This window comes from Rattus norvegicus, chromosome 4 (assembly GCF_036323735.1).
Source record: "Rattus norvegicus strain BN/NHsdMcwi chromosome 4, GRCr8, whole genome shotgun sequence".
Lineage (NCBI taxonomy): Eukaryota > Metazoa > Chordata > Mammalia > Rodentia > Muridae > Rattus > Rattus norvegicus.
Genome location: NC_086022.1, coordinates 182,216,114 through 182,241,176, shown reverse-complemented (window position 1 = coordinate 182,241,176; position 25,063 = coordinate 182,216,114). Strand labels below are relative to the sequence as shown.

At 45.5% G+C, this 25,063-nt stretch overlaps 1 protein-coding gene across 10 annotated transcripts in view; it reads right to left on the bottom strand.

Annotated features, from left to right (window-relative positions):
• The window catches only part of Ccdc91 (coiled-coil domain containing 91), a 172,018-nt gene that overhangs the window by 63,772 nt on the left and 83,183 nt on the right, over positions 1–25,063 (bottom strand). For 7 of the 10 annotated variants that reach the window (XM_063286192.1, XM_063286190.1, XM_039107721.2 and 4 more), the window contains one exon: positions 8,080–8,157. The exons of the other annotated variants lie outside the window; for them this stretch is intronic. In XM_063286192.1, the coding sequence (XP_063142262.1) occupies positions 8,080–8,157 (78 nt within the window). The remainder of the gene's footprint in view (positions 1–8,079; positions 8,158–25,063) is intronic. 10 annotated transcript variants of the gene reach the window in all.

Genomic DNA, 25,063 nt, shown 5'->3' with positions numbered 1-25,063 from the left:
CTTTTTCTGTTTTTAAAGAAGAGCGCGGGAAGGTCACACAGAGGCTGCTGGAGGAGTCTGTTACCATGCTGGGTGTGTGCGGAAGTGCTGGCATGTAGTGTGTGTGTCAGAGTCTGCCTGTACAGGCTTTTCTGTAGACTGAGGACCAGTGCAGCATTAATACACAATTCAAAGACAGAAATGTTAGCTGATGGGGTGGATCTTAGCGGAAACTCAATACAGTCTAGCCATGTTATAAAGTGCTTTGCAGGCTGCAAAGGCCAAAGAAAACCATCAGGACAGAGGGAATGGTTCCTGCTGGCCTTGTCGTTACAGGATTCTAGTAACATAAGAGCCATTACCTCAAACACCACAGAAGTCTCCCAGTGAAAATTTCTTTTGTGCCATGGACAACACATTAAAATTAAGAAGTTTCTAAAATTAAGCACAGTGCAAAGGCTATGCATGTCTGCCTTCCAGATACCTCAACCTCTGGAAAAGCTGCCATGTGGGCTGGCCTCCCTCAGATGCCACAATCTTGCTCCTTGTGACTTGAATCACAACTATGGTTTCAGTTGAAAGAACAAAGAAAGGAAAGCAAGAGCGACTTCTGCCTGAGACAGCCTCCTCCTGCTCCCGAGTCCTCAGTGGATCAGAGGAGGCGCAGGGTCACTAGAGCAGGAAGTCTGTGACAGTGGGAAGGTGGCACTGGGGAGTCATCTGAGGAGCTGGAATGGACAGGTCGGAACCTCCCAAGCACAAGCAAGCCCTGGGTCAGTTCAGGAGGGATCTGGCTTTTATTATAGATAACCCTCCTCCATCCCTCACCTGCACTTATCATCATCATGCCTCTGTCTCCCCGTGTTGCCGTGGTAACTGGGAGGAACAGCAGACCCCCTTGGTGGTGATGCGCTCCCTAATAATGGGGACAGCAGGTTCGCCTTCTTACTAATGAAGTTACACTGTGGCACTGCTCTAACATCTTCCTGATAGATTTATAGTTTAGGTTCCTCACTGCATATACAGGAAATGGACGTGGTGTCGGAACCAAGTGGTGTCAGCATTACTTTTAGTATTTGCTAGATTTAAAATCATTACTTTTTACAATTTGGTGGGATCAACAGGTCTCCCAGGAAAGTAGAAAAGGTTCCTCGCATTGAACCTTTACCAGCACTGAGAGCTGAGAGGCTGGCCTCAAGTCAGCTCATCAGAGCAGCACCAAAGACACGCCTGCCTTGATGTGAGTGAGGAGCAGAGCTTTGAGGCAACAGCAGACGACAGAAGTCACCGCAGGAAGAAGGCCTGCGATCTCCTGAAACCTGTTGACCTGGACTCTGAAGTCAAGAGTAACTCTGCCCAGAAGTGAACCTTCCCCAGGAGTTAGGAGCGGGAACAACGCTATCAGTAACAAGCACAGAAGAATCTCGCTGACGAGAAGTGTGAGGTGGTCTGGCAGCCTTGCCACCAACCCAAGCTGGTCTTTACAGACTTTCTAAATGGGGGAGGGTCACATGGATATCCCATAAAAATATGAAGCCAATGGGTTCTGTGACTGAGACTGGGGCAGGGTGGCAGGTTACTCATCCACAGAAATCCCTTTTCACTGACACAGAGAGACTTACAACTCTTCATAAATCAAAGACAAGGAGACAGGAGATTCCTTCCTATAACAAGATAGTCACACAGTTTCCAAGTTATTCATTGTGTTTGCTAGCATGCACCCCCCACAAAGGCCAAGTAGCTTTAGTAGGGCAAATCCTTTAATAATATATAACTGTATAGAGAATCCGATGTTCTCACACACTGGGTGTGCCCAGAAAGCTGGCCTCGATGTAAGAATTAAAATCCATCTTGGTCTCTCTGATCTCAATAGTCAGTTCCACACTCCTTACACATAAGACCGTTAAAGGGCTTTTACAGACTACTACATCTTTGGTGTCTGTCCTCAGGGTCTGTTCTACAATAAAGAACAAATTGACCACTTCTCTCTTATATCTGTCAAACAGGCAAGGAATTTCAAAGCTGATCAAATGCTTAACCCTGAACAGCACTGATCACAGAACACTGCTGGTCGTACAGTGAACTCTCAGTGTAGGAGAAGGCAGGAGCTGTGCACTCAGGGAACACAGGGCAAGCAAATCTGCTCATTCTCAACTTTACTACAGAGGGAGTTTTCCCCTGGAGATCTGCTATGCAATAAAGGAAGGAGAGGGAGGGGAGAGAGAAGATCTGTGCCTTCACCCAGACGTCCCCCTCCTGTCCCATTACAGGCTGTCATTCACTAACAACCCAAGCAAAGCCCTGACCTATAATAGAACTAGATTTCTTCCAATGTTCCAGTGCCTTTTGGTTTTGGCCTGGCTAAAGAAACCACAAGAATAGCCTGGCATGTAGAGTTCTGGCTCAGTGCTGTAAACTCAGAGGCACAGAAGAGCCATTCTGCAGTACTCAGCCTTCCTCAGTCTTCCAGTGAGATTGAGCTTGGTGGGAGGGGCCAGGGAGAACAGGCCAAGGGCTGAGTCCTATCCAGTCACTCAGATCTAGCAGCAGGCCATTGGGCCAAGCTTGACTGGCAACAGCAAACAGCTTCAGTGTCCAGGAAAAATCTGATCACATGATAAAACATGGAATTTATGAGCGTCCATGCTCAATCAAACAACTGAAAGCTGTAAATTTATTTCATACCTTTGGGCTAACAGAATGGTGAGATTCAAATAAAAGTATCTAAAAACGTACTTTTCCCATCTTTGGACGAAGACCCAGAGACATCTAATCAATGGAAAATACTCAACAGTGAGAAAACAGAGTTGTTTCTCTAGTTGGGAAAGGACTTTATATAATATGAAGTAACTGTACACCCTGGGAAAAGCCTCCTGAACGCAGTAGGCTAGCATGCTCGTCCTTACCAAATGGCACAGTCGTCCCGAGAGCTGCAATAAAGCACAGGCCAGGGAAGGCTCTGGAAAATGGCTGCAGCAGTCGTGTGAGCTTCGGGGCTGCCGTATAGCGGACTCTGATTTACTAAAACTCAGTGCAATCCTTACAAACAGAAATTTAAGGCATATTCAAACTTTAAAAAAAAATTAGCAAAAGACCAGTGCTCCCACAAAACATGGTTCAGTTACTATAGGAAACTGGGACACCAAGACTGAGTTGAGATTATTGCAAAAAAACTGTACGCAGCAACCTCACACCACTTTACCATTTTAAGTCCTCACACTTCAGTGCCTCTGGCTAGTGTGTGTATAATAGAGGGGCTGGGGAGCATCAGATGCTCTCATCGTAAGAAGAATCTGCCCTTGCATTGTTTTCTCATCAAACAGTCCAGTGTTTACAAGTGCATCCATGCTCGCAGTAATGAGGGGACCTCGGCTTCTGGATTATGCAGAGAATTACAGATGGCATGTGGAGGTGCACTCAGAAACAGGCTGCAGGAACAAAGTGGCCATATGTGCTTGTGAGGAAGACACCTCTAAGTGTATAAATACCATAAGGGAAGGGCAAACTGGCCGGTTGTTTGGCTACCTGTTTGGCTTGTTGGCTAACTGGCTGGCTGTTTACTTGTTCCTTTGTTTGTTGTTGGTTGACTGACTAGCAGGCTGGTTGGCTGGCTGGTTGGTTTATCATTTGATTGCTTGGTTGATCAGTTGGTTGGCTGGTTGGTTCACTGGCTGGCTGGTTTATACATTTATTCTGATACTGAATTTTAAAAAGTAGTTCAAGTGGGCTATTAATTCACTAAGCAATTCAGTTGGGCCTGGAACTCAACGACTCCTTCCTCAGGCTCCTGAGTGCTCTCACGCCCAGCCAAAAATGAGTTTCTTAAATATATGCTGCTTGGCCAAATGTATGTCAACAGTGACTGGGGAAGGAAAAGGTACCCACTATTGGAAACATGAAAATTCTCTCCTGGTGGGTGGCCAAGCAGGTAACGTTCATTTCACTCACACACACACACACACACACACACACACACACACACACAAATGATATAAAAAATTGTGCAGCTACCCACAAGGTGCCAAAACTCACGACACCTTCATAGTTATGACTTTTTAGACACCACCTGTGAAGAACAAAATCAAGCTCTACTCAGTATTTTAACTCATGAAGCAGGAAATACTCAGGGAAATACAGCTCTGCTTAGTGTAATCTGTAAAAGGCCTAAACTTTTTAATTAAAAAGTAAATATTAAATTTATTTGAATGGGATAAAAACCACGGAGATCCCACTGTCCCCTGAATCTTTTCATTTAAACAATAGCAAAATAATGTACTTTAATTTCAAAATTAATCAAGGTGAGAGAGACAAAAAAAATCTATAAGTACCACTACAGAATAAAATTCTAAGTCCATATTTAAGAACAGAAAAAGAAAAACCTTTTATTAATGACTGATCTTTAAGTAGACACTATGTTACTTTTAAGTTAAAAAACAAACAGAAAAATAAGACAGTGGGAAAGGGTGGAGCTGCCACTGAAAGAGAATATCCTCTATACAGTAGCAAAACAAAAATCTTAAGCAAAAAAATATGTTCAGATCTTGCTTGTTGTCAAGCTGGAATTTTTAATGAACTGAGCTCCAAGTGAGATAAAATAAAAGCAACATGTTTCTCTTAAGTTTCCTGAGAACTCCCCCTCTCTATTAGAGCAAGCTAGAAGCTGGATTTCAACACACTGAGTCAACTAAGTACTTCCCTTGGAAAAATTTTACCCAAAGTTATTTAGGGCGAAAAGAAAAACCGTTTTTGAAGTGGGGCTGGTAGTGAAAATTACTTTACCTCAAGTGTTGATGGGCCCTGAACTAGCTGGACTGAGGCATGAGGAGAAACTGCAGAGAGCAATGGCAAGCAAATGCCTCTGTGTGGGAGGGCGCTCTCTCTTTAGAGAAGTCAAGACGCCACAGAGTCCCATCTGTCAGTAAATGTGGCACACTTTTCCATGCATGACTTTCCTCGGTGTTCCCACTGTACTGACCCCCTCCATAAAGACGTCTCTGACTGCGATCACTTATCCCACTCCAGAAACACAAGGCTGATGTTTGTTATAAACCACTTTGACGTAAGTCAAACTCTGCTCGCTTAGCTACAATTAAAACTCAGCATTTTCTCATTTGTCCCCTACACTCTCAAAAACGAAGGGAAGACCTCCCTACCCTTACGTCCTTCCTCTGAGATTATGTCTTCTTTTCTTATATGGGATTTCAGTGAGAAGTCACACATTCATAGGCACGCATGTTCGTGTGAGTGGATGGGTCCATACAACTTAATCAGCAATGGGGTAAAAACATTAGAGGCGGCAACAGCGAGATGCAGCGCAACACCTGACAGGTGAGGAAATGGAGCAGAATGAATATGGCTCACAAAGCCTTTCAGGACGCACAGTAACGTCCAGAACTTTAAATGAAGACAGGCCCCTGTTGCACCTACCGTCTAGAGTCCCGGGAAGACATCGACAAACAACAAAGGCATTTATCATGTCCTGTAAGATCTGAGAACCAGAATTCAGTGTTCTGATCCCCACGCAATTGCTCAGATTACCTTAAAACAAAAACCACAGTGGTGATGTGGCTACTCGTGTACCAGAGGGCTCTGTGCTTCTTAACCGGTGACCCTGAGGAGATGATTGGGCCAGACAACAGGATTCCAAGATCATTAAACAAGCAAGTAAAGAAAAGCTTTTCTGTTGACTGTGCTCAACAATCTCAGGCACCAGAGTCTAGGGAAGGCCTTTCAGAAATTACATTTACTTCACTGTACTAAATCCCTCACATGGCCAGCAGAAAGCTGGTTCCAGTGGCAAGGGCGCAGGGGACCTGGTATGCTGACCAACTCAGCTACCGCCCAGGCCCAGATCCAGGGATTTCAGATGGTCCACCCAGGTATCTCCCTCTATGAGCTGCTGGAGATCATGAATGGGGCCTCTAAATCTTAAAGTTATTAAGCGCAGCCTTGGCTTGCCCATGTTCTTAGGCTCCCAAGAGCTAAGCTCCTCTCATCTCATCAACCCAGTAACGATGCTGAATAGGTCAGAACTTTTGCTTCTTAGAGAAAAGTTCACATCATGACAAGGCTTACTGGTAACATCATTTGGACATTTTAAAAACTGACATCTCACCCGAGCAGCAGCATGCTACACAGGGACACCCCTGCCCCCCCCCAAAAAAAAAAAAACCAGTCAACAAGCACAGAACAAAGACTGAGCTAACCCAGAATTCATATCACATCCCTGAAAACACTTTGTGGATCTTTGTGGAAAGGGGGTTGCGAAAATTTTAAGAGCCAGAGGGAGTGAATGACACCAAGGAACTGTTACGTACTCAGGACGGTGCAGAAGTGATGTAAACTGTGTCAGCATGCACGACACCCGCTTACGTGCTGGCCAGAGGTGGACATGTGACCCCACTAGCTGAGACGCAGTTAGCATTGGATGGACGCTGGGAGACAAAGTGTGAGTTTACTCTAACTGTGGAAGGGTGGGCTGACTCCAGACCAGACCAGCTGGCAACACCAGCCAGAACCAATGGGGAAAGAAGGGCTAAAGGTAACCTTAAAGTCAAGTGGGAAGAAGCAAGGGAGCACTAGAGGAGACTGGTGAGACTGTCTCGGAGGGCGGAGCACACTGCTGTAAGAATCACAAGGATCTCTAACATTTCAGTCTGACCCCGAAGAAGCAAAAGTGTGGCAGATGACACAACCTGGCTGCACTTGTGCTTCTAGAGCACCGAAGTCACCAGTGTGTGAGAGCTGCTTCTCCTCAGTGGACTCAACTCCCTAGAGCTTCATGAGGACCTTAAGGAAGAGTCAGTGAGGAGAGGCACATGCAACAAGCCACACAGTAGCAGATCCTGGGAATGAGTTTAGGCTGTCTGAATAGAAACCCATTATCTAGATATGACAAATTCAATGCATCTCTGTAGGACATTTGATTCATTCCCAGTTCTTTTCAGTAAATTACAATGGAGCACACTGGAACTTTTAAATCCTCTTTGAATATTCAACCATGGCAACAGCAGACACAGAGAGTAGCTCTTGGCCAGGCTCCTTCAAACATGCCATTTGCAAAGAATATTGCAGAAATGCATGTGATTTAAATCTCACTTACTACCAGTGTCAAGACTAATATCAACATGTTTGTTGAGAAAGGGATACTGTGGGGCTGGAGCGATGGCTCAGTGGTTAAGAGCACTGGTTGCTCTTGCAGAGGTCCTGGGTTCAATTCCCAGCTTCTATGTGACTGCTCACAAAAATCTATAATTCCAACTTTAGGAGATCTATGACTGACTTTTAGTAAATTCCATACCAATTTTACTATTATCACTGCTATGACATTACTATAAACTGTTACTACTTAAATATATTTACATATATATATATCTTTTTAGCTAATTTTAAAAATAAGAGATTAGTTTTTTTTAATTTATTTAATATCTTATATTTTTCCTTTAAAAAGGTAGACAGCACATCACAGGTGAAGATAAACATGTTAATTAATTATGTAATATTTTACATTAGACTTCATTCTGCTGATAGTCTCAGATATTTTCAGTCGCAAATACAATAGTATAACTTTGTAACCAATCACCACTTCCTCCACTCGGCTGATTACTCACTAAAATAAAGTGTGCGGTTTGGACCTTAACTATCCCACAAAGGCTTGTATGTTAAAATCTTGATCACATGACTTGACCTTGTGAAAAATGACAGATTATGGTGGCTCTAACCTCTTCGTATTTGTGGGAGCAGTAGCCACTTGGAGGCAGGACCCAGTGGGAAGAAGCAGGTCCCTGGGGCGTGTCCTTTCCCTCAGCTGCTGGCGGCTGTGGGGTGGACATCTCTGCTGCACACACTCACCATCTGATTGACAATTCAGCTTTATCTTGCGTCCAAAGCAAGGAGGCAACAGACCAAAACCCTGGGCTGCAATCCACCTTCCTCCCAGAGGGTGTGCTGAGCCGGTCACTGTCTGTGGCAGCGAAGAGGGCTGACATGTACACAAAGACACATGCAAGGCCTGGGACCCATGCATGGTTCCATGTGCCTAAGAGTCAAGCTTGCCCTCTCCCTGGGGTCTGCATGGTTAGCAAAGCCTCCTGAGCCTACCTTGTACTCGTCCACTATAATGCTCAGCGCCTCGTGCCCAGCCTTCCGCATGTCTTCCAACTCTTGTTTATGCTTCTCCTGGAAGGGGAGAGAGAAATTCAATCTACACTTTCTTCCTTAGGCTTGTTCCAAAATAGCAGTAAACTGATATATTTATACCCTGGTGGCATCAAGAAGAAATGAGTCTGTTGGCTTGGGATTTTTTGTTTTGGGGTTTTTGTTTGTTTGTTTGTTTTTAGAAAAGATCCCATCTAAAGTATGGTCAACTGTAAAGGCAAGGAGGCATTTGTTAGGCAGATCTCTGTGAGTTTGAAGCCAGCCAGGGCTACATGGCAAATGGTGTGCAAATAGGGACTGAATAATGAGACTCTGTGTCTCAAAAGTAAAAAACAAATGTAAGTATTTGAGTGTTATTTCTCAATAATCAGGTTTGTTTTCTGCATAAAGCTCAATAGTACACGGACTGTATGTCTTCCATTATTCCTTTTCAAGAGGATAAGACATTGTGATCACGCTTAGCAACCCTCAAGTACCCACTTTTTTTAGTTCATTTACGGTTAAAAATATCCCAATACAAGTGCTGGGCATCTGGATGGTGTCAGAACCACAACACAGGCATCCTGTTGCGTTCAGCACTTCAGCCACCCTGTGTTTCAGAGGCAGATGTGGTAGAGTCAAAGAAATAGTTACATACATATGTATGTCAATGAACACATATGTAAATGAGGAGCTGCTCAATCAGCAGCAGCATTCACACAAACTACTGGGGGTGATTCACTCTTCAACACCCAAGCTGTAAACTAATTTTCAGTCCGCACTCCTATACTTTGCGACGGCCTGGCCTACAAAAACTCGTATGAGTCGCTTCTAATAAATAAAACCAGGCAGAACAAGGGCATCCTTAGCCACACAGATGGTGCAGAGCCATCCTCTGATGGACAGGATGGTAAGGGATAAGAAAACAAAGAAACTGTGTGGGCCAGTCGCACATGACATTCTACCTAATATATGGTAACAGATCTTGCTTTCCAAATTCTTTTGCAAGATTCAGTCTAGAAATCGACTGAAACTGACTTTATTGATGTCATCTGATTGGAGCAACTTTCCAACTGCAGGCTTTACCGGCACTGTCTCGGAGGCCACAGGTCATAACGACTGATCGATCCAGCTGGAGAAGGCAGCACTTGTAGCTTCACACAACCCGAAAGGGAGTGCAGCAAGAGAGCAAAACAAAGACAGCAGGGTAGACAGAAGAGCCCAGGGCTCTGGGGAGGCTGGCCGACTGTGCTGTGGGGCTACACAGGCTGGTGCACTATAAACCAGAGCATGGGACATCCACGCTGTCACACTCGTGCCACCTGTCCAGGCAGAGAGATGCCACACTACCCACAGCTTCTCATTAGCTGTGACACGAGACAGCTCATTCAGGGTCTTTGTTCCTCACACAGGGCCTCCCTCTGCAGCCTAGGCTGAGCTAGAACTCACTGTGTAGTCTACTAGGCTGGTTTCAAGCTCCTGGCAATCCTACCTCTGCCTGGCATGTGCTGGGATTCAGGCTTCAGCCACCATACCCAGCTTCCTTCTGACAAGTCTGGCTGAGCCCTAAGGGCTCCACACTCCTTGCAGAGAATGTAGGCAAGGGCTAGAAGGCGCCAGGCACCTTCAGGTTTTTATACACTTCGTGTCAAGTTAAGCATGTGGTAGAATACCTAGGAATCTTCCCATGTGTCTAAAAATCTCATCGTTTTCCCGACAAATATTAAATGGAGAGAAATAACAGATATAAGAATCAGGTTAAAAGCTTCTGTCAGAGAAGCAAAGCACCCTTGGCAAACCTGTCACAGCGCTTAAGTATCTCGCAGGATTCATCTGACCAAACGGCCTTGACTACTAATGGCTGCCTCCACATACTGAATATATTTTATCAACTTAGAGAAGCCTTGCTGAGTTCTGCCCACCAAAAAGAAGAGAATAAAGCAAATTCCTCCAAAACTCTTCCTAACAAATAAAAAATAATGTTGTACAGCTGAATAAATCTGCTCACAGCAGCACAGAAGTGGCTCATTTTCTACATGCTAGTTTACACAGGATTTCACTTAGACATGACAACCTCAAAACCATGTCTAAACCACAACCAAAAGGAATTAGTACTTTAACAAATGAGGGATGCAGGTAAAATATCCACCTCTAAGGAGTTCACCCAAGAGACAGCTGGATGATGCCTCTGTCTCCTTCCTGAAGTATGCTATGCTCACCTGCAGGCTCTGAGGTGTTAACAGCTCCACCCTATGAGGGCCCAATGAGGAGCTCAATGAGGAGCCCAATGAGGAGCTCAATGAGGAGCCCAATGAGGAGCTCAATGAGGAACCTGATGAGGAGCTCAATGAGGAGCCCAATGAGGAACCTGATAAGGAACCCATGAGGAGCTCAATGAGAAGTTCAATGAGGAGCATACTGAGGAGGAGCCCAATGAGGAACCTAATGAGGAGCTCAATGAGGAGCCCAATGAGGAGCTCAATGAGGAACCCATGAGAAGCTCAATGAGAAGTTCAATGAGGAGCCCAATGAGGAGCTCAATGAGAAGTTCAATGAAGAACCCATGAGAAGCTCAACAAGGAGCGCAATGAGGAGCCCAATGAGGAGCTCAATGAGAAGTTCAATGAGGAACCCATGAGAAGCTCAACAAGGAGCTCAATGAGGAACCCAATAAGGAGCTCAACAAGGAGCGCAATGAGGAGCCCAATGAGGAGCTCAATGAGGAGCCCAATGAGGAACCCAATAAGGAACCCATGAGGAGCTCAATGAGGAGCTCAATGAGAAGTTCAATGAGGAGCTCAATGAGGAACCTGATGAGGAGCTCAATGAGGAACCCATGAGAAGCTCAACAAGGAGCGCAATGAGGAGCCCAATGAGGAGCTCAATGAGGAGCCCAATGAGGAGCTCAATGAGGAACCCAATAAGGAGCTCAATGAGAAGTTCAATGAGGAACCCATGAGAAGTTCAACAAGGAGCTCAATGAGGAACCTGATGAGGAGCTCAATGAGGAGCGCAATGAGGAGCCCAATGAGGAGCTCAATGAGGAGCCTACTGAGGAGGAGCTCAATGAGGAGGAGCTCAGTGAGAAGCTCAATGAGGAACCCATGAGAACCCAGGCCTCCTGTGAAGGCCCTGGGCATCAAATTAGCACCATTTCTGATGCTAAATTCTTCAAAGGCAGATCTTGGGAAGACATGCTTAGAGCTAATTTAAGACAGAGGGGGGAAATGTAGATGGAAACAGGAAAAAGAAAATACAGTAGGGAAATAAGGGAAGAAATGAAGGGGGTAAGGGAGGGAGAAGAGGAAGTGAACAGGAAGGGGAAGGAGGTGAACAGCCGCCACCACCCACAGAATGCTGCAACTTATGCTGGACAGTGACCTCCAGACCTTCCTACCAGACATCAGAGGGTAGTGTCTAGCCAACTAACAGTAGAGCAATGATTGAGGAGTGGCTCAATGATAAAGTGTCTGTTGTAGAAGCCTGAGACCGGAGTTCAAGCCCCAGTGCCCATTACAACCTGGTTGTACTAGAATGTTCTCACAATCCCAAAGCTGGGGCTTGCTGGACATTCGGTCTCAAAAATCAAAATGAAGTGTGATTTAGGAAGACATCAGACATCAAGCTCTGCCCTGTACATGCATATACACACATAAGCACATATACATGCATATAAAAACATACAGAGGGGCACATATATATACTTGTACACATACACGAAGAAAAACAGCTCTGCACATAATACACCTAAAACACCATTCTAATCATCATAGGTGCAAACTTCTCTCTAAATGTTGTAATGTCCATGGCTTCTCCAGGGCCGAGGACATTCAGAAAGCCTGCTGTGGTTTAAACCCAGCGACAGGAGTGTCTCATGACAGTTTCTCCAATACTTAACACAGTGTTCACTGTGAAGGAGCTGATCAAGAAACATTACTTGATGTGTTGGTTTCTGCCCACAATGTCATCACCTGACTTCATGGACTTCAGTACTCTGAAATCCCATCGCTGCTGTCTGTAGGGAGTTGAAGTGACATGGCTCAAGTCACCTGTAACTGTACCTGGATAATGGTAAGATGTGACCACTTTGACTGTGTATGGACACCAAATCCAACTGCTGGAATCCTTGCTAGGGGAAGGGGAGGAGCATGAGGCAGCACCACCAGGCTCAAAGGAAGTGAATACAAAGTGGAGGGCAGCCACACTGTGGCTACCCAATCTACAGAGCACCGCCCTCATGAGGGGCTTTTAGACCACTGGCAATGTACAGAGGCAGCTTCAGAACGACAGCATGGGTCGGGGCTGGGAGAACTGCGAGGGGCCAGAGAAAGAACCTGGTCCTCTCTGAAGAGCTGTGTTGGAATACAAACATTTCCATAAAGCAACAATAAGAGTTCTGGGGGAGCAAAGACCATGGTGGGAAAAGCCGCATTTTAAGGAAGAGAGCTCCTACAATCCTTCCTCTCTTTCTTCCCCAGGATTCACTGAGTTCCACCTAATGTTTGGCCGTGTGTTTCTGCATCTGTTTCTACCAGTTGCTGGATGGAATCTCTCTGATAGAGCATTATTATCTGTTTATAACTAGAGCACTGTGCCATTAGGAGTGACTTCAGTTACCTTTTTTGTTTTGTTTTGCTGGGCATGTTTGGTTCTATCCTAGGTCTCTAAGCCATCTGGCCTCTGGTTTCTGGTCCTCCAGGCAGTGTTAGGGGTGGGCTCCCTCTCAATACCTGGGTCTCAAGCTGGACCAGTCATTGGTTGGTCACTCCCACAATTTCTGTGTCACCTTTTTCCTAGCACATCTTGTAGGTAGGACAAATTGTACACTGAAGGTTTCCTGGCTGAGTTGCTGTCCCAATCCCTCCACTGGAGTCTCGTCTGATTACAGGAGATGGTCAGTTCAGGCTCAGTATCCTCATTGCTAGGACTCTGAGCAGGGTCACCCTAATAGATTCCTGGGAGTTTCCACTGCACTATGCATACTAGCTTGCCCCTGAATTGCATCCCTCCATTCTAGTTGTCTTTCCCAGTACTCTCTCCCTCTTATCCTCCCCCACCTGATCCCTCCCTCCCTTTTAGTCCTTAGCCCTCCCCAGACCACTGGCAATATCTATTCTACCTCCTATTCCCAGGGAGACTCATGAACCCCCGCCCCCGCCCAGTTAAGCCCTCCTGTTACTACTTAGTCTCTCTGGGTCTGTGGATTGAAAGGCTCAAAGACACCAACAAGAAAATCACAGAATCAACTAACGGGTTCACAGGGGCTCACAGGTGCTCACTGAGACAGAACTGACCATCAGTGAGCCTGCATGGGTCTAGACTAGCTCTGCTGCATATATGTTACAGCCATGTAGCTTGGTGTTTTTATGGGACTCCTAACAGAGGGAACAGGGGTGAGGGGTGTTCTGACTCTTTTGCCTGCTTTGAGAACCAACTCTTCCTTCTGGGTTGCTTCATCCAGGCTAAATATGAGGAGAGGCCTTACTGCAACTTGATATGCCATGTTTGGCTGATATCTCTCGGAGGGCTTTGCTTTTCTGAAGGGAAGAGAGGAGTCAAGGGGGAGGATAAAATGTGATCAGGATGTAACATATGAGAGAATAAAGTGATTAAAAACTAGCTTAACAACAACAAACTGCTGGTGTACCAGTGAATGCTAACAGTGGTTCTGGGAAGCTCAGAGAGAAGTGAGGTAAAGGTGACTTCTGCCATGGAGTGACAGGTATAATATCATAGACTACCAAGCAGAAACCAGAATTTACAAGTGTGTGTGTGTGTGTGTGTGTGTGTGTGTGTGTGTGTGTGTGTGTGTGTGTGTATTATACATTATGTGTTATTTATATAATGTATATTTATGAAGATATGTCTGAGCAAAGGCTTGTTAGCACAGCCTGCTTTCTCCTTGCTGTTTTTAGTAAAATGCAAGAGGAAAGAGAAAGCTGGAGGCAAGCCACTGCACACCACACAACATGAGGAAGTGATGGGTAGGGTCAATGGCACAAGGGGAGCCCTGCACGCTCACTCGGCTTCCAGCACAAAAGCAGCCAAACCAAGCATGCTCTTGTGCACAGTGTTCCTGAGTATAGGGAGCAAGGAGAACTAAGGCAGGAGGAGGAGAAACACAAGTTCAAAGCCAGCTTGGGGAGAGCCGAAGACTCTGGGTTCATTCCCGAGCATGAAGAGCAATCAACTGACCAATCAATAAAGGAAAGTGGAGAAAGAATCTGACAATGCTGTTTTCTTAAACTGTGACTGCAGTTCGGTGATCACCTTGTTTAGATCTTACAGGTAGAACTGAATCCCTAAGTCATCATAGCTGCTGTTCTGGTTCAGTAACAACGTCTAATGCACACAGAGCCAGGGCAAGGTACATGTGACTCCCTCTCAGGTCGGTAAGATGCTCTTCCTGCTGCTGGATACATTAGGGATGGGCGCCTGGGAGCTCATGCCCTTAGGAGAAAGGAAGAACATTTGATGTGTGTGTATACATACTTACAAATACATGCTGTACTTAGATATAAATAAGACTATGGGAGGATCGCAGAAGCAGTTCTCACGGAGCACACAGCCAATGCCATGGGAAGGAAACGCCATGGTACAGAGCTGTCTGAACTGCACGAGTCTGGCTTCAGTGACAAGGATGAGGACCATATTAGAAACCACAGTCGATTCTCCAAAGATAAAAAGGTGGCGCCAAGGCTGGGGATACAGGAAGAAAGGACAACTTAAGGGAGGGAGCCCAATCCCAGCTTCACTGGCATGAAGGAGGAGACAAAAATGAACAAGAGTGGAACATTAAGGAGAAGAGTGAGAAACTCGTGGGCCGAATTAAGAGCTCAAGTGCACACCTAAGAGAGCACTGTTGCGAAGGGAGCATGTCCAGACACAGACCACACAGCCGTGTGCAGGACCTGACCACACAATCATGTGCAGGTCCTGACCATGCAGCCATGCAGACACAGACCACACAGCCATGTGCAGGACCTGACCATGCAGCCATGTGCAGACACTGACCACACAGCCGTGTGAAGGACCTGACCATGCAGCCATGTGCAGACACAGACCACACAGCCATGTGCAGGACCTGACCATGCAGCCATGTCCAGACACTGACCACACAACCGTGTGCAGGACCTGACCATGCAGCCATGTGCAGACACAGACCACACAGCCATGTGCAGGACCTGACCATGCAGCCATGTCCAGACACTGACCACACAACCGTGTGCAGGACCTGACCATGCAGCCATGTGCAGACACAGACCACACAGCCATGTGCAGGACCTGACCATGCAGCCATGTCCAGACACTGACCACACAACCGTGTGCAGGACCTGACCATGCAGCCATGTGCAGACACAGACCACACAGTCGTGGACAGGACCTGACCATGCAGCCATGTGCAGACACAGACCACACAGCCTTGCACAGGGCCTGACAAGCTCACACTAGTTTTCCTGATCATTTCCCTTTTGCTTTTGATGAGAAATGGAAACTCACAAATCGCTTTGTTAACCTGTCATAGAGGGAGGATCACAAATTTTAGTAGAGTTTGACACTGACTATCAGTAAGCACATTACATATGTAAATAATTTATGCTTTCAAAATGAGGGAAGAAAAGAGCTATCAAAATGGGGAGAGGGTCTGTATATCTAAGAAAATATCTTCTCCTCCACTGGTGGTGGCCAGAGATGGTATTCCTACTAAGAAGTATTTACTGAAGTTCAATCATGATCCAAGGAAACAAGAAACAAGAGGGTTAAGCGTATCTGCTGTCACACACACACACACACACACACACACACACACACACACACACACTCCTATTTAAAATAGTCAAGAAATAGTTAATAAGTGGCTTTTGAATCCCATACTACGTATTTTTGTGTAATATTTTATGTGGATATTACCTTTTTGGGTGTAGCAGATTTTTCACTACATTATAGCCCCTAAAATTTCAAATTTTATTTTTTTTCTTTTTAGAATATATCTATCGATTCCAAATAAAATAACTACTTTAGATATAAATTTAGATATAATAATATCTATTATATCAAATATATAAAACTACTTTAGATATAACTATTTTAGATATAAAATTAAGATACCAGAAGAAGCTATTCGTGGCATAAAATATATGTCCTATTATCTCTCAAGTGCAAACCTTTAACATAAGTATCAGCTCTCAGAAAACTCATGTCAATTTTTCTCAAGTCAACACTAGAGAAACACAGGAGGTACTGCACTATAGCAGAGGAGTCTACAGGACTGAAAATCCCTGGTGCATCACAAAGGTGAGGTAACAATTCTGTGGCTGAGAGTGGTGGCGGAGTGGTTTTAAGGGGCAATACACTGACTCCATGCACCTGCGCTGTTTGTGAATCTGTGAACAAAGGAGTGGATGATCTCCTCACACAGTTATGGCGCCAGGAAGATCATGAAGCTAAGAAGGCCAGATTCCTCCCCCTGTATATTTTATAAAAAATAAGCTTACAGTAAAAAGGCAGGGGTGTCCTGGGGTCTTTTGTTCAAGTCCATGTTTTCTCCCCCGTCCTTCCTACAGAAGGAGATGGCTTGTAGAATCTGTGTTGGGCTTGGCACCTTCCTGTACAGCTGCTCCCTCAGTCTCTTCCAAAGTCTTCTGTCTCTCAGTGGCAGGCTGTTTCAGCAGCAATAGAAACCCACTTTACAGGGTTCCAGGGATCCCTGTGTGAGTGTCCTCACCGCTCAGGGATGCAGTGTAATTTTCCAGAAGTCCTGGGTCTGGTGATATCACCACAGTGCGGTCGTAAGAACAATGACATGTGGATCTAGCCATGTTCCCAGGCTGCTGTGACTATCAATGCTAGTGACATGTCCTTGTGCTTTCTGAAAACAGTTTCCTCAGGTCCTTCGCAGGCAGTCTCCTCTCCCCACCACACCCGCACCCCTCCACAAACCTGGAATCCATCAGACTCAAGCCTTCCCTTCCCAAGCTCTGTGCTCAACTCCTGCCTGCTCAGACTCTCTATTACCACCCACAGCCTAACGATTTCAACGTCCTGTGTGCCCTTAGTTTTCCTCACTGCACTATCAGCAGCTGAGAAACTACACATCTGTCTGTGCCCCGTTGTCACTCCTAAATGTGGGTGTGTAGTTCCATGTTGGGCCCTGCCTCAGGGCTGGAACAAAGCCTAGTAAATGTCCAAGAAGTGATCATAATAAAACGTCTTCAAATTAATATCCATAACATAATATTGATGATTTCATTTTTAAGGAGCTCAGTGAAAGTCCAATGTATGCTTATCAACTGAAATTTGGTAGGAGCATGGGGAATCCCCCTTTAATCTCGGCACTCAGGACACAGAGGCAGGTGGATCTCTGAATTCCAGGTCAGTCTGGTCTACAAAGTGAGTTCTAGGTCAGCTGGGGCACCCCAGTGGGAGCTGGTCTCAAAACCAATATTGCTGTCCAACGCAGAGTCTGGTGAGACAGCGAAATCTGTAAAATGCCTGCCGTGCAAGCACAAGGACTTGAGTGTGGAGCCCTGGCACCCACACGGACACTGGGCATGGCAGTGTACTCGTGCACTGTGAGTCAGTGCTGAGAGCTGGAGTTCACGGGCAGCCAGACAAACAGAGGAGCTCCAGGTCCAGGAAGGGACCTTGCTATAGAAAGTAAAGCAGAGGGTGACAGGAGATCAATCTATTAATGTGTGTCCTAGATACATACATGCACACACAGACAGAAAGAAACACATATGCAGGTATGCATGCATGCACACACACACACACATGAACACACATGTACACACAGGCACACACATACATATGCAGGTATGCACACACACACATGAACACATACATACACAGTCACATATACACATATACAAGTAGCATACATACACACACACACCACACACACCACACACACACACACACACACACACACACACACACACACACACACACACACACACACCCTCAAAATAATTCACAGCTAATGACACTGTTTTCTAAGTTCCAGACAGGGCTTTAAAGTATACTTTCAATGAGCTCACAGTGAGAGGAGGAGACAGGGAGAGTCCTCTGGTCCAGCCTTTCAGGAAACCTATTTAATCCTAATGTCTATACCTCTACCATAAATAAAATGTGGGTTTTTTAAAGCTTTTAAGTTTATTTCTTTTCTGGGTATACTTTTCCTGCACATATGCATGTGCACCATGTATGTGTCAGGTGCCCTAAAGGTCAGATGTGGACCAGGGTCAGGTCTCTGTGGATCTGGAGTTACGACTCTTTGTGAACCACCAGGTGGGTGCTGGGAACTAAAAATCTAAGTTCTCTGTAAGAAGAGGTGCTCTAAATGACTGTCATCTTTCCAAGGCCCAAACTGTCCCTTTGTGCATAAACGCATGCAGACAGGCTTGTGGTATAGCTCAGTGGCACACCACCTGCACAGCATGCATGACAAGTCCTGGTTCTGACACTCTCCCACACGTGCAGAAGAAAGCAGAAATGCAGGGACATGGATTTAAAACAGAAAATGAAAACAATGCAGATGTGCAAGCATACAGAAAAACGGCGGGGCTCACTCCCACGAGAGAACAGTGTGAATCAATGTTTGCTTGCTGGGATGGATGAACAACAGATAGGAATGCATGCAGCAGACCGCAGTCAAAACAACTGTAAGGACAGCAGGCTGAGTGCAGAGCTGGCGTGTGGGGAGACATAGGCAATGCTGACTCTTGGCATTAAAGACAAACCTCTGAGGGCCAACGATTTCTACAGACATCAGGCCACAAGCTGAAGCAAGAGCACAAGTCACCAGTACACTGAGGACAACTGGCCTGGAACAGCTTCAGTGGTGAGCTGGAAAACTATGTCATGCACATGGGTTAAGGGCACCACCAACAAAACCTGGCCTTGCTTACAGAAAAGGAGACCTTTGTAAGTAGACTAAGAGATAGGAAACAGCTTCAGTAAGCAGAAACCACACAGACTGCAACCTCGTGTGCACACAAGAAGTCACAGGCTGCAGTTTAAGGGAGGGGGCTTTCCCCACAATGTACTATAAGGCTCACTCTCTTCTTTCTTTGTAACCCATGGGATCTTTGAGACTCCTGCAGTCAGCAGGGGCCTGCCAACAAGGCCCCACAGAGCAAGACCAGCAGCTTCCCTTTCCTACTTCCACAGATCTGATTATTCTCCCATCTTCAGGAAAGAAGCCGCTGTGCACCCCAAAGCACCAATTAAGTCATCTGGACAAAACTCAAGCTTCAGGAAATGTCAGCCTGAGCCACCCTGCCAAATGCTGACCTGAATCAAAATGCTCAAGGTGAACTGTTAAACCTTTCTAAGTCCCCTTTAGAAATAATGAAACCGCAGTTACAGAAGTCACCATGCCTGTAACCACTTGGGACGACTGTCTATAAAGGTGTCTTGCAGGCAGGGAGCTGAGGTTCCACACTGTGAGCTCCTGCCAATCACTCCTCACCCTCAGGTCAAGGTTCAGCAAGCTGGGCTACAGGAATTCTGTTCTTCTGAAATTAGGGACTACTGACTGGGAGTGGTCTGTCTATTTCCCTCACTTATTACTAAGAAATTAGGTAAGAGTCTATTCCTGTTTCCCTAGAATAAAGGGAGAGAGAAGCACAAGAGCCGCCACTGTTTTTGCCCTTGTAATCTACCCCTCAAAGTAACACATTTATTCTCTAGCAAAAAGCCAGTCATCATTAATAAGACAAGAAAGACATCTGATAGACACCTCTGCAGCACGCAGATGGATACATGCTGGGTTTTCTTCACCTGGCTCTCTTGCAGGAAGCACCCTTTGGCCATGGCAACAAGAGCAGGTGCACAAGGAGCTGCAGCCCCCAACACAGGCTGTGGTGGCTTCTCCTCCTCCAAACTAAGGCAGGCAGATGGGAAGGGGAGCTGCTTGCCCCAAACTGAAGAATGTAATAAAATATAAAACGGCCTTTAAATTAAGTACTAACCAAAAAGGTAGCACGGTGGCACTCTGTCTGTCTACACAGGTGATGGCAGTGAGGCGGTGAAGCCCACCTTAACTGCTGCCACAGTAAACCCTGCAGTACAGAAGTTCTGCAAGAGACACAGCCCTGCCTGCAGCTCCTGGTCAGCAGTGACAATGGCTTACAGGGAAGCCTTACTTCTTGCCTTTTTCTGTCCATCGGTCTACAGCCCTGGAAGCTATTACAGGGTGCTACTGAACTAGATTCCCTATGTCATTAGACAAATCAAAAGACCCTAAACCCCAAAAAACATTTCTTAGGTTTAAAAAAAATCCCAAGAACTAAATGGAAGTGTCATAAACAAGCAAAAACACAGAACAGTGTTCTCCAGAATGTATGTGTAGAAAGAATGCTTACGGACAGTTCTTCAGACTGCTCAGCACAGGGAGCTGCATGGCTTCTACAGAGCCCAAAAGCTGGGGAAGGGGAGAGGGAGAGGAATGCATCATGGCTAGCTGGCTTGCTGGCTGGCTGGCTGATTTATTTATTTATTTATTTATTTATTTATTTATTATTTATTTATTTATTTATTTATATCCCAAAAGCTGTCCCCACTCCCTTCCCCTTCTCCTAGGAGAAAAGTCTGACTTCTCTGTCAAAAAAGAACTATCTATAATTCCAAGAAAATAGTGGCTGTCATTGGATGCCTGAAAATAACTGATTTAAATAAACCCATTTTCCCTTTAAAACCACTACTTCAAGCTGTAAGGCCATCAAACTAGATATGAAAAATATATCACACTTTCAATGCAAAAAAGCAGCCATTCCAATCAAAGACTTGCCTGACATCAAGAGTACCACATGGACCTTGGCAAAGGACTCTCTCAAGCTCCACCCCTACCCTCTGCCCCTCCCAGCACCCCAGCAGTCACTGAGGTCCAGAACCCATTAGCACTGATGCTTGCCTTTAAAAAACACACCTGGGGATGAGGAAGGGATGTATCAAGTTCAAGGCCATGTGGTACCAGGTCAGTTCCAACTACAAAATAAAATCAGGTCTCAAAAATACAAGTTATACACGTGGAAACAAACCACAGTAAGCAATTGGGTTTATGCCTTATTGCAAGTCTTAGCAAAGTTGGAAATCAAACTCAGGGTCTGAACGTTCATGCGTTAGGTAAATGATCTACTACTGGGCTAGTCCTCCCCAGGTCTTCAATATGGTTTTAAAATGGTAATAATTAACAAAAATAAAAAATATGTAAATTAAGACTGGTTTTGCATAGGAAAGGCCACGGAGTAAAGTGTCTAACATACAAAAGCAGTCTGATATATCTGCAATAGATCTTCTGACCAGAACTTGATGAAAGCCAGTCAATGACTGCATAAACTGAGGTAAGTAAAGGGTACTCCAGAAAGCCCTCAGGACTCAGACCTTAAAGCCACAATATAGGACAGATGGTAAGGTGTTAAGAAATGAGATAAGGAAGCACAGCACAAGGCCCTTGAAGAGAATCTCCACCAGCAGGAAATGGCAAAAGTGAGGAGCAAAGCACCCTCAGATCCCTTACCCCTCCCAGGCCTCCAGAATCCTGAGGTGGATGCAATTGCAAATCAACACCCCAGAGGCTTCTATAATCACTTAGCCCCACAAACAAATTGAGGGAAACATGGGGGAAGGTTTGGAGAGATGGCTCAGCAGTTAACAGCATTTACTACAGTCACAGAGGACACACATCAGGTGGCTGACAACTTCCTGTAACTCCAGGTCCAGTTCTATCCTCCGTGGGCACATGAGCACAAACCCACATAGAGAAAACACACAATCTTTAAAAGCCAATCTCTAGCAATAATGAATGTGGCCTAATACGTACATTCTCCATTTAGGACAAAGTGACATTCTTGCTTATTTATACGTTCTTGCTTCTTTATAACTGTCATTATAGGGATTTTAATCCAGCAACATGGCTACTCTGGCTGGAATATAGGCATGCCCTTAGTGCACTCCTTTAGACTCTCAGGCTGGAATACAGTCAGACACGCTCTTAGTGCAAACCTTCAACCCCAAACAATGAAGGTAAAGTTTGTTTGTAGAAGGAAGCTCCCATGTTGGAAAGTGAGATCTGATTGAGTGGCAAACAATGTGAAGAATCAGAGAAAGATCTGACAGAATAGGGTATTCCCAACCTTTAAAAGGAGAGGTCAGGGAAGCTACTTAAGAGGGAGCAGCACCGAGAGAAAGGGGAGGCAGTTTTGCCAGAACAGTTACTCACTCATGCCAGGTTTGTTCAGGTACGGCCAACAGTGCTGGCAGCAGAGCAAGTGATGCTAAATCAACAGTGCACCATAACAAAGATGACTTGAATAGGAACTGCACATAAACAGGCAGCACCAGTCAACTGAAGAAAATGAGTTCAGGGTCTACACTTGTGCAGAGGGTGGTGACACCTGTTCTCCCTGGTCTCCCTTCACCCTGTTTCCTGAGAGAGAGTTTCTCACTGAACCCAGACCTCGCCGCTTCAGCTTAACTGGATGTTGGGATCCTCCCATCTCTGCTTTCCCGGGACTGAGATTATGGGGGCATGCTCCCACATAAAGCTTTTTAATGGAGGTTCTGGGCATCTCAACTCCTGTCCCCAATGCTCCCTCAGCAGACACTGAGCTGAACGTTACCTCTGAGCTCCAGGGCTACTCTGATAATAACCAGCCAGGTTTTGTTCAAGATCATAGAACATTATAGATGAGTTTTCTGAGTAAAAATGAAGACATATTCTAGACGGGGCTTTTTCTCAACATTCTATTTCTAAGAAATAGTATGAAGGAAGAAAAGGACTTTCAGCCATCACTTTTACAAATACTTTAAGAACTGAGGGTTGAGTTCGCTCGCCTTCCAGGCCATGCCTTCCCTGGATCATCTTGGCAGCTCCTGTCACGTCTCTTCATGGTTTTAAGTATATTCCTTAAACCATCCTTACTGAGCTAATCATGAGAGCCGCCCTCCCCTTGCCCAAGAAGCTGACTGTGTCTGTCTTCACAAGCTAACATGCTATCCTGTTATGCTGGTTTCTATTGACTTGAGGAGTCACTATCGAAGCATGAAGTTCCACATCTGGTTTACCTGAACTTCTCTCAGTGAGCTGACAGTACCAGTTTAGCCATACACTGTGTATTGTCATCTCCTAGTATGCATGCCTAGTTACCATGAACCCTCCCGAACGGAGGGCTTACACGACAGCAGGCAAACTATGAACTGTCTCCTAGCTCCGTGCAGAGCAGTCCTTCCAAAAATACTCATTTGTTGTGACTATCACTGGCCATAATGTCCTGGGCTTCAGAAGAGGGGGAGAGGGTTCATATTTCAAGAGCTCTGGCTTCTCCACATTGTTTGAAAGATTCATGGTAAGAACTGCAGCAGCATCGCCACTTCCAGAGCTCAGCACTCCAGCCTCTCCCGCCTCCAGGAACGTTAGCCCAGCCTGACTCTTCTCCTTGCATGAACCTGTCAGGACAGCTGTGCTGGCTGCAGACACGAGGTCCTGGGTATTCATCCTGAGACCACGGACAGCTCAGAAACCACAGGCCTGGAGTGGGGACAGCACTCTGTCTTTGGGGTCAGGATGTTTGGCCTGCAGCTCATCACTTTTTATATGGTGAAAGTAAAATAAACTTAAGGGAAAAAATCCATATTTAACTAACTTGTCTCAGAATGATTTCCTGATTACTTAAATGCGGAAGAATCTAGATTACTTTCTTAAAAGATGCATTTAATTCAACATCTAATTGAAAACAACTGCTGACCAAAAGCAAAACCTTTATTTGAGAGGGATCCAAAACAACAGGCTCACTTGGTGCTTCAAGAAACCGAGATCACCTTCTTAAAGATGTCCTCTCGGAACAACCAGTTTCAGCTTGTTTTTCTTTTTGTGAAGGCTGAAACCAGCTGTGAGCGTCCCTCTACCTGGAGATCTGGGTACCCATCACCCACTGGAAAGATGAGTCCCAGGGACAACAGGCTGAGTGCTGTCCAGCCCTGCAAGTGTTCTCTTCCTGCAGTTGTATCTACACACTCACACTGTCCAGACACTAGGTCTCGCTGGCCATTCACCAATAATTACTATAAGTCCCCTCCTATATAAATTCAAAGTGTGCCGAGGGGGTATGGAAGCAAGGACACAAAATTAAAGACATGGCAGCCTGGCGTGCACACCTATCATCTCCACTCGGGAGGTAGAGGCAGTGGCTCTCAGCCAGGCTCACCGTCTCAAAAGGAAAGATAGGTAAATAAAGAAGCACAGTACATTGAAGTCTGCAGACAAGGCTTTTGCCTACAGACAGCAGTATGGCCATGGAGTCTATCTGCAGGGTCAGTGGAGAAGGCCTCTGCCCCATGGACAGCAGCCTAGCTACAGAGAGCATCTACGGGGTGAGGCTGATTGTCCACTTATCTGCCAGTGACAGAAAGCGAGAATTTAGTGGTAATGAAGGTCACTCCACAGTACTATAAACTAGCACTCTAGAATGAAAAGTCAACCAACGGAAAAGGCTGTGAAGCCCAGTCCAAACACCTTCCTGGAGCAATGCTCCCATAAACCTTCTTGGTCCAGGGAGCCCCACAAAGCTCAAACGCCCTTTACACAACAGGTAGCCAATTCCCAAGGCAGAGTCTGCAGTGTGGCTTCAGGGTTAGTGGGAAGTAATTCCCCTCAACATCATCATTTCAATCAGAGTTATCTCGGCAACCACTACTTCAAAAGCGACAACTACATAAGGCATTTTTACTTTAAACATCTATTTCCAGTCAGACATTCTACTTCTGGGCAATTTAGAAAAGAAAGCTAAAGGGGTATTTATTCTTAATTTGCAAATAAAAATGAAAAGGCTTTTTAGTCTGTTGATTTTATCTCTTAACACCTTTACAAAATACAGTGATTCCTTGCAGCAAACTCCTTGATGCGCTGGATCTCAGTCTTCCCACCCTGCTCTTCTGAAATGTCCTC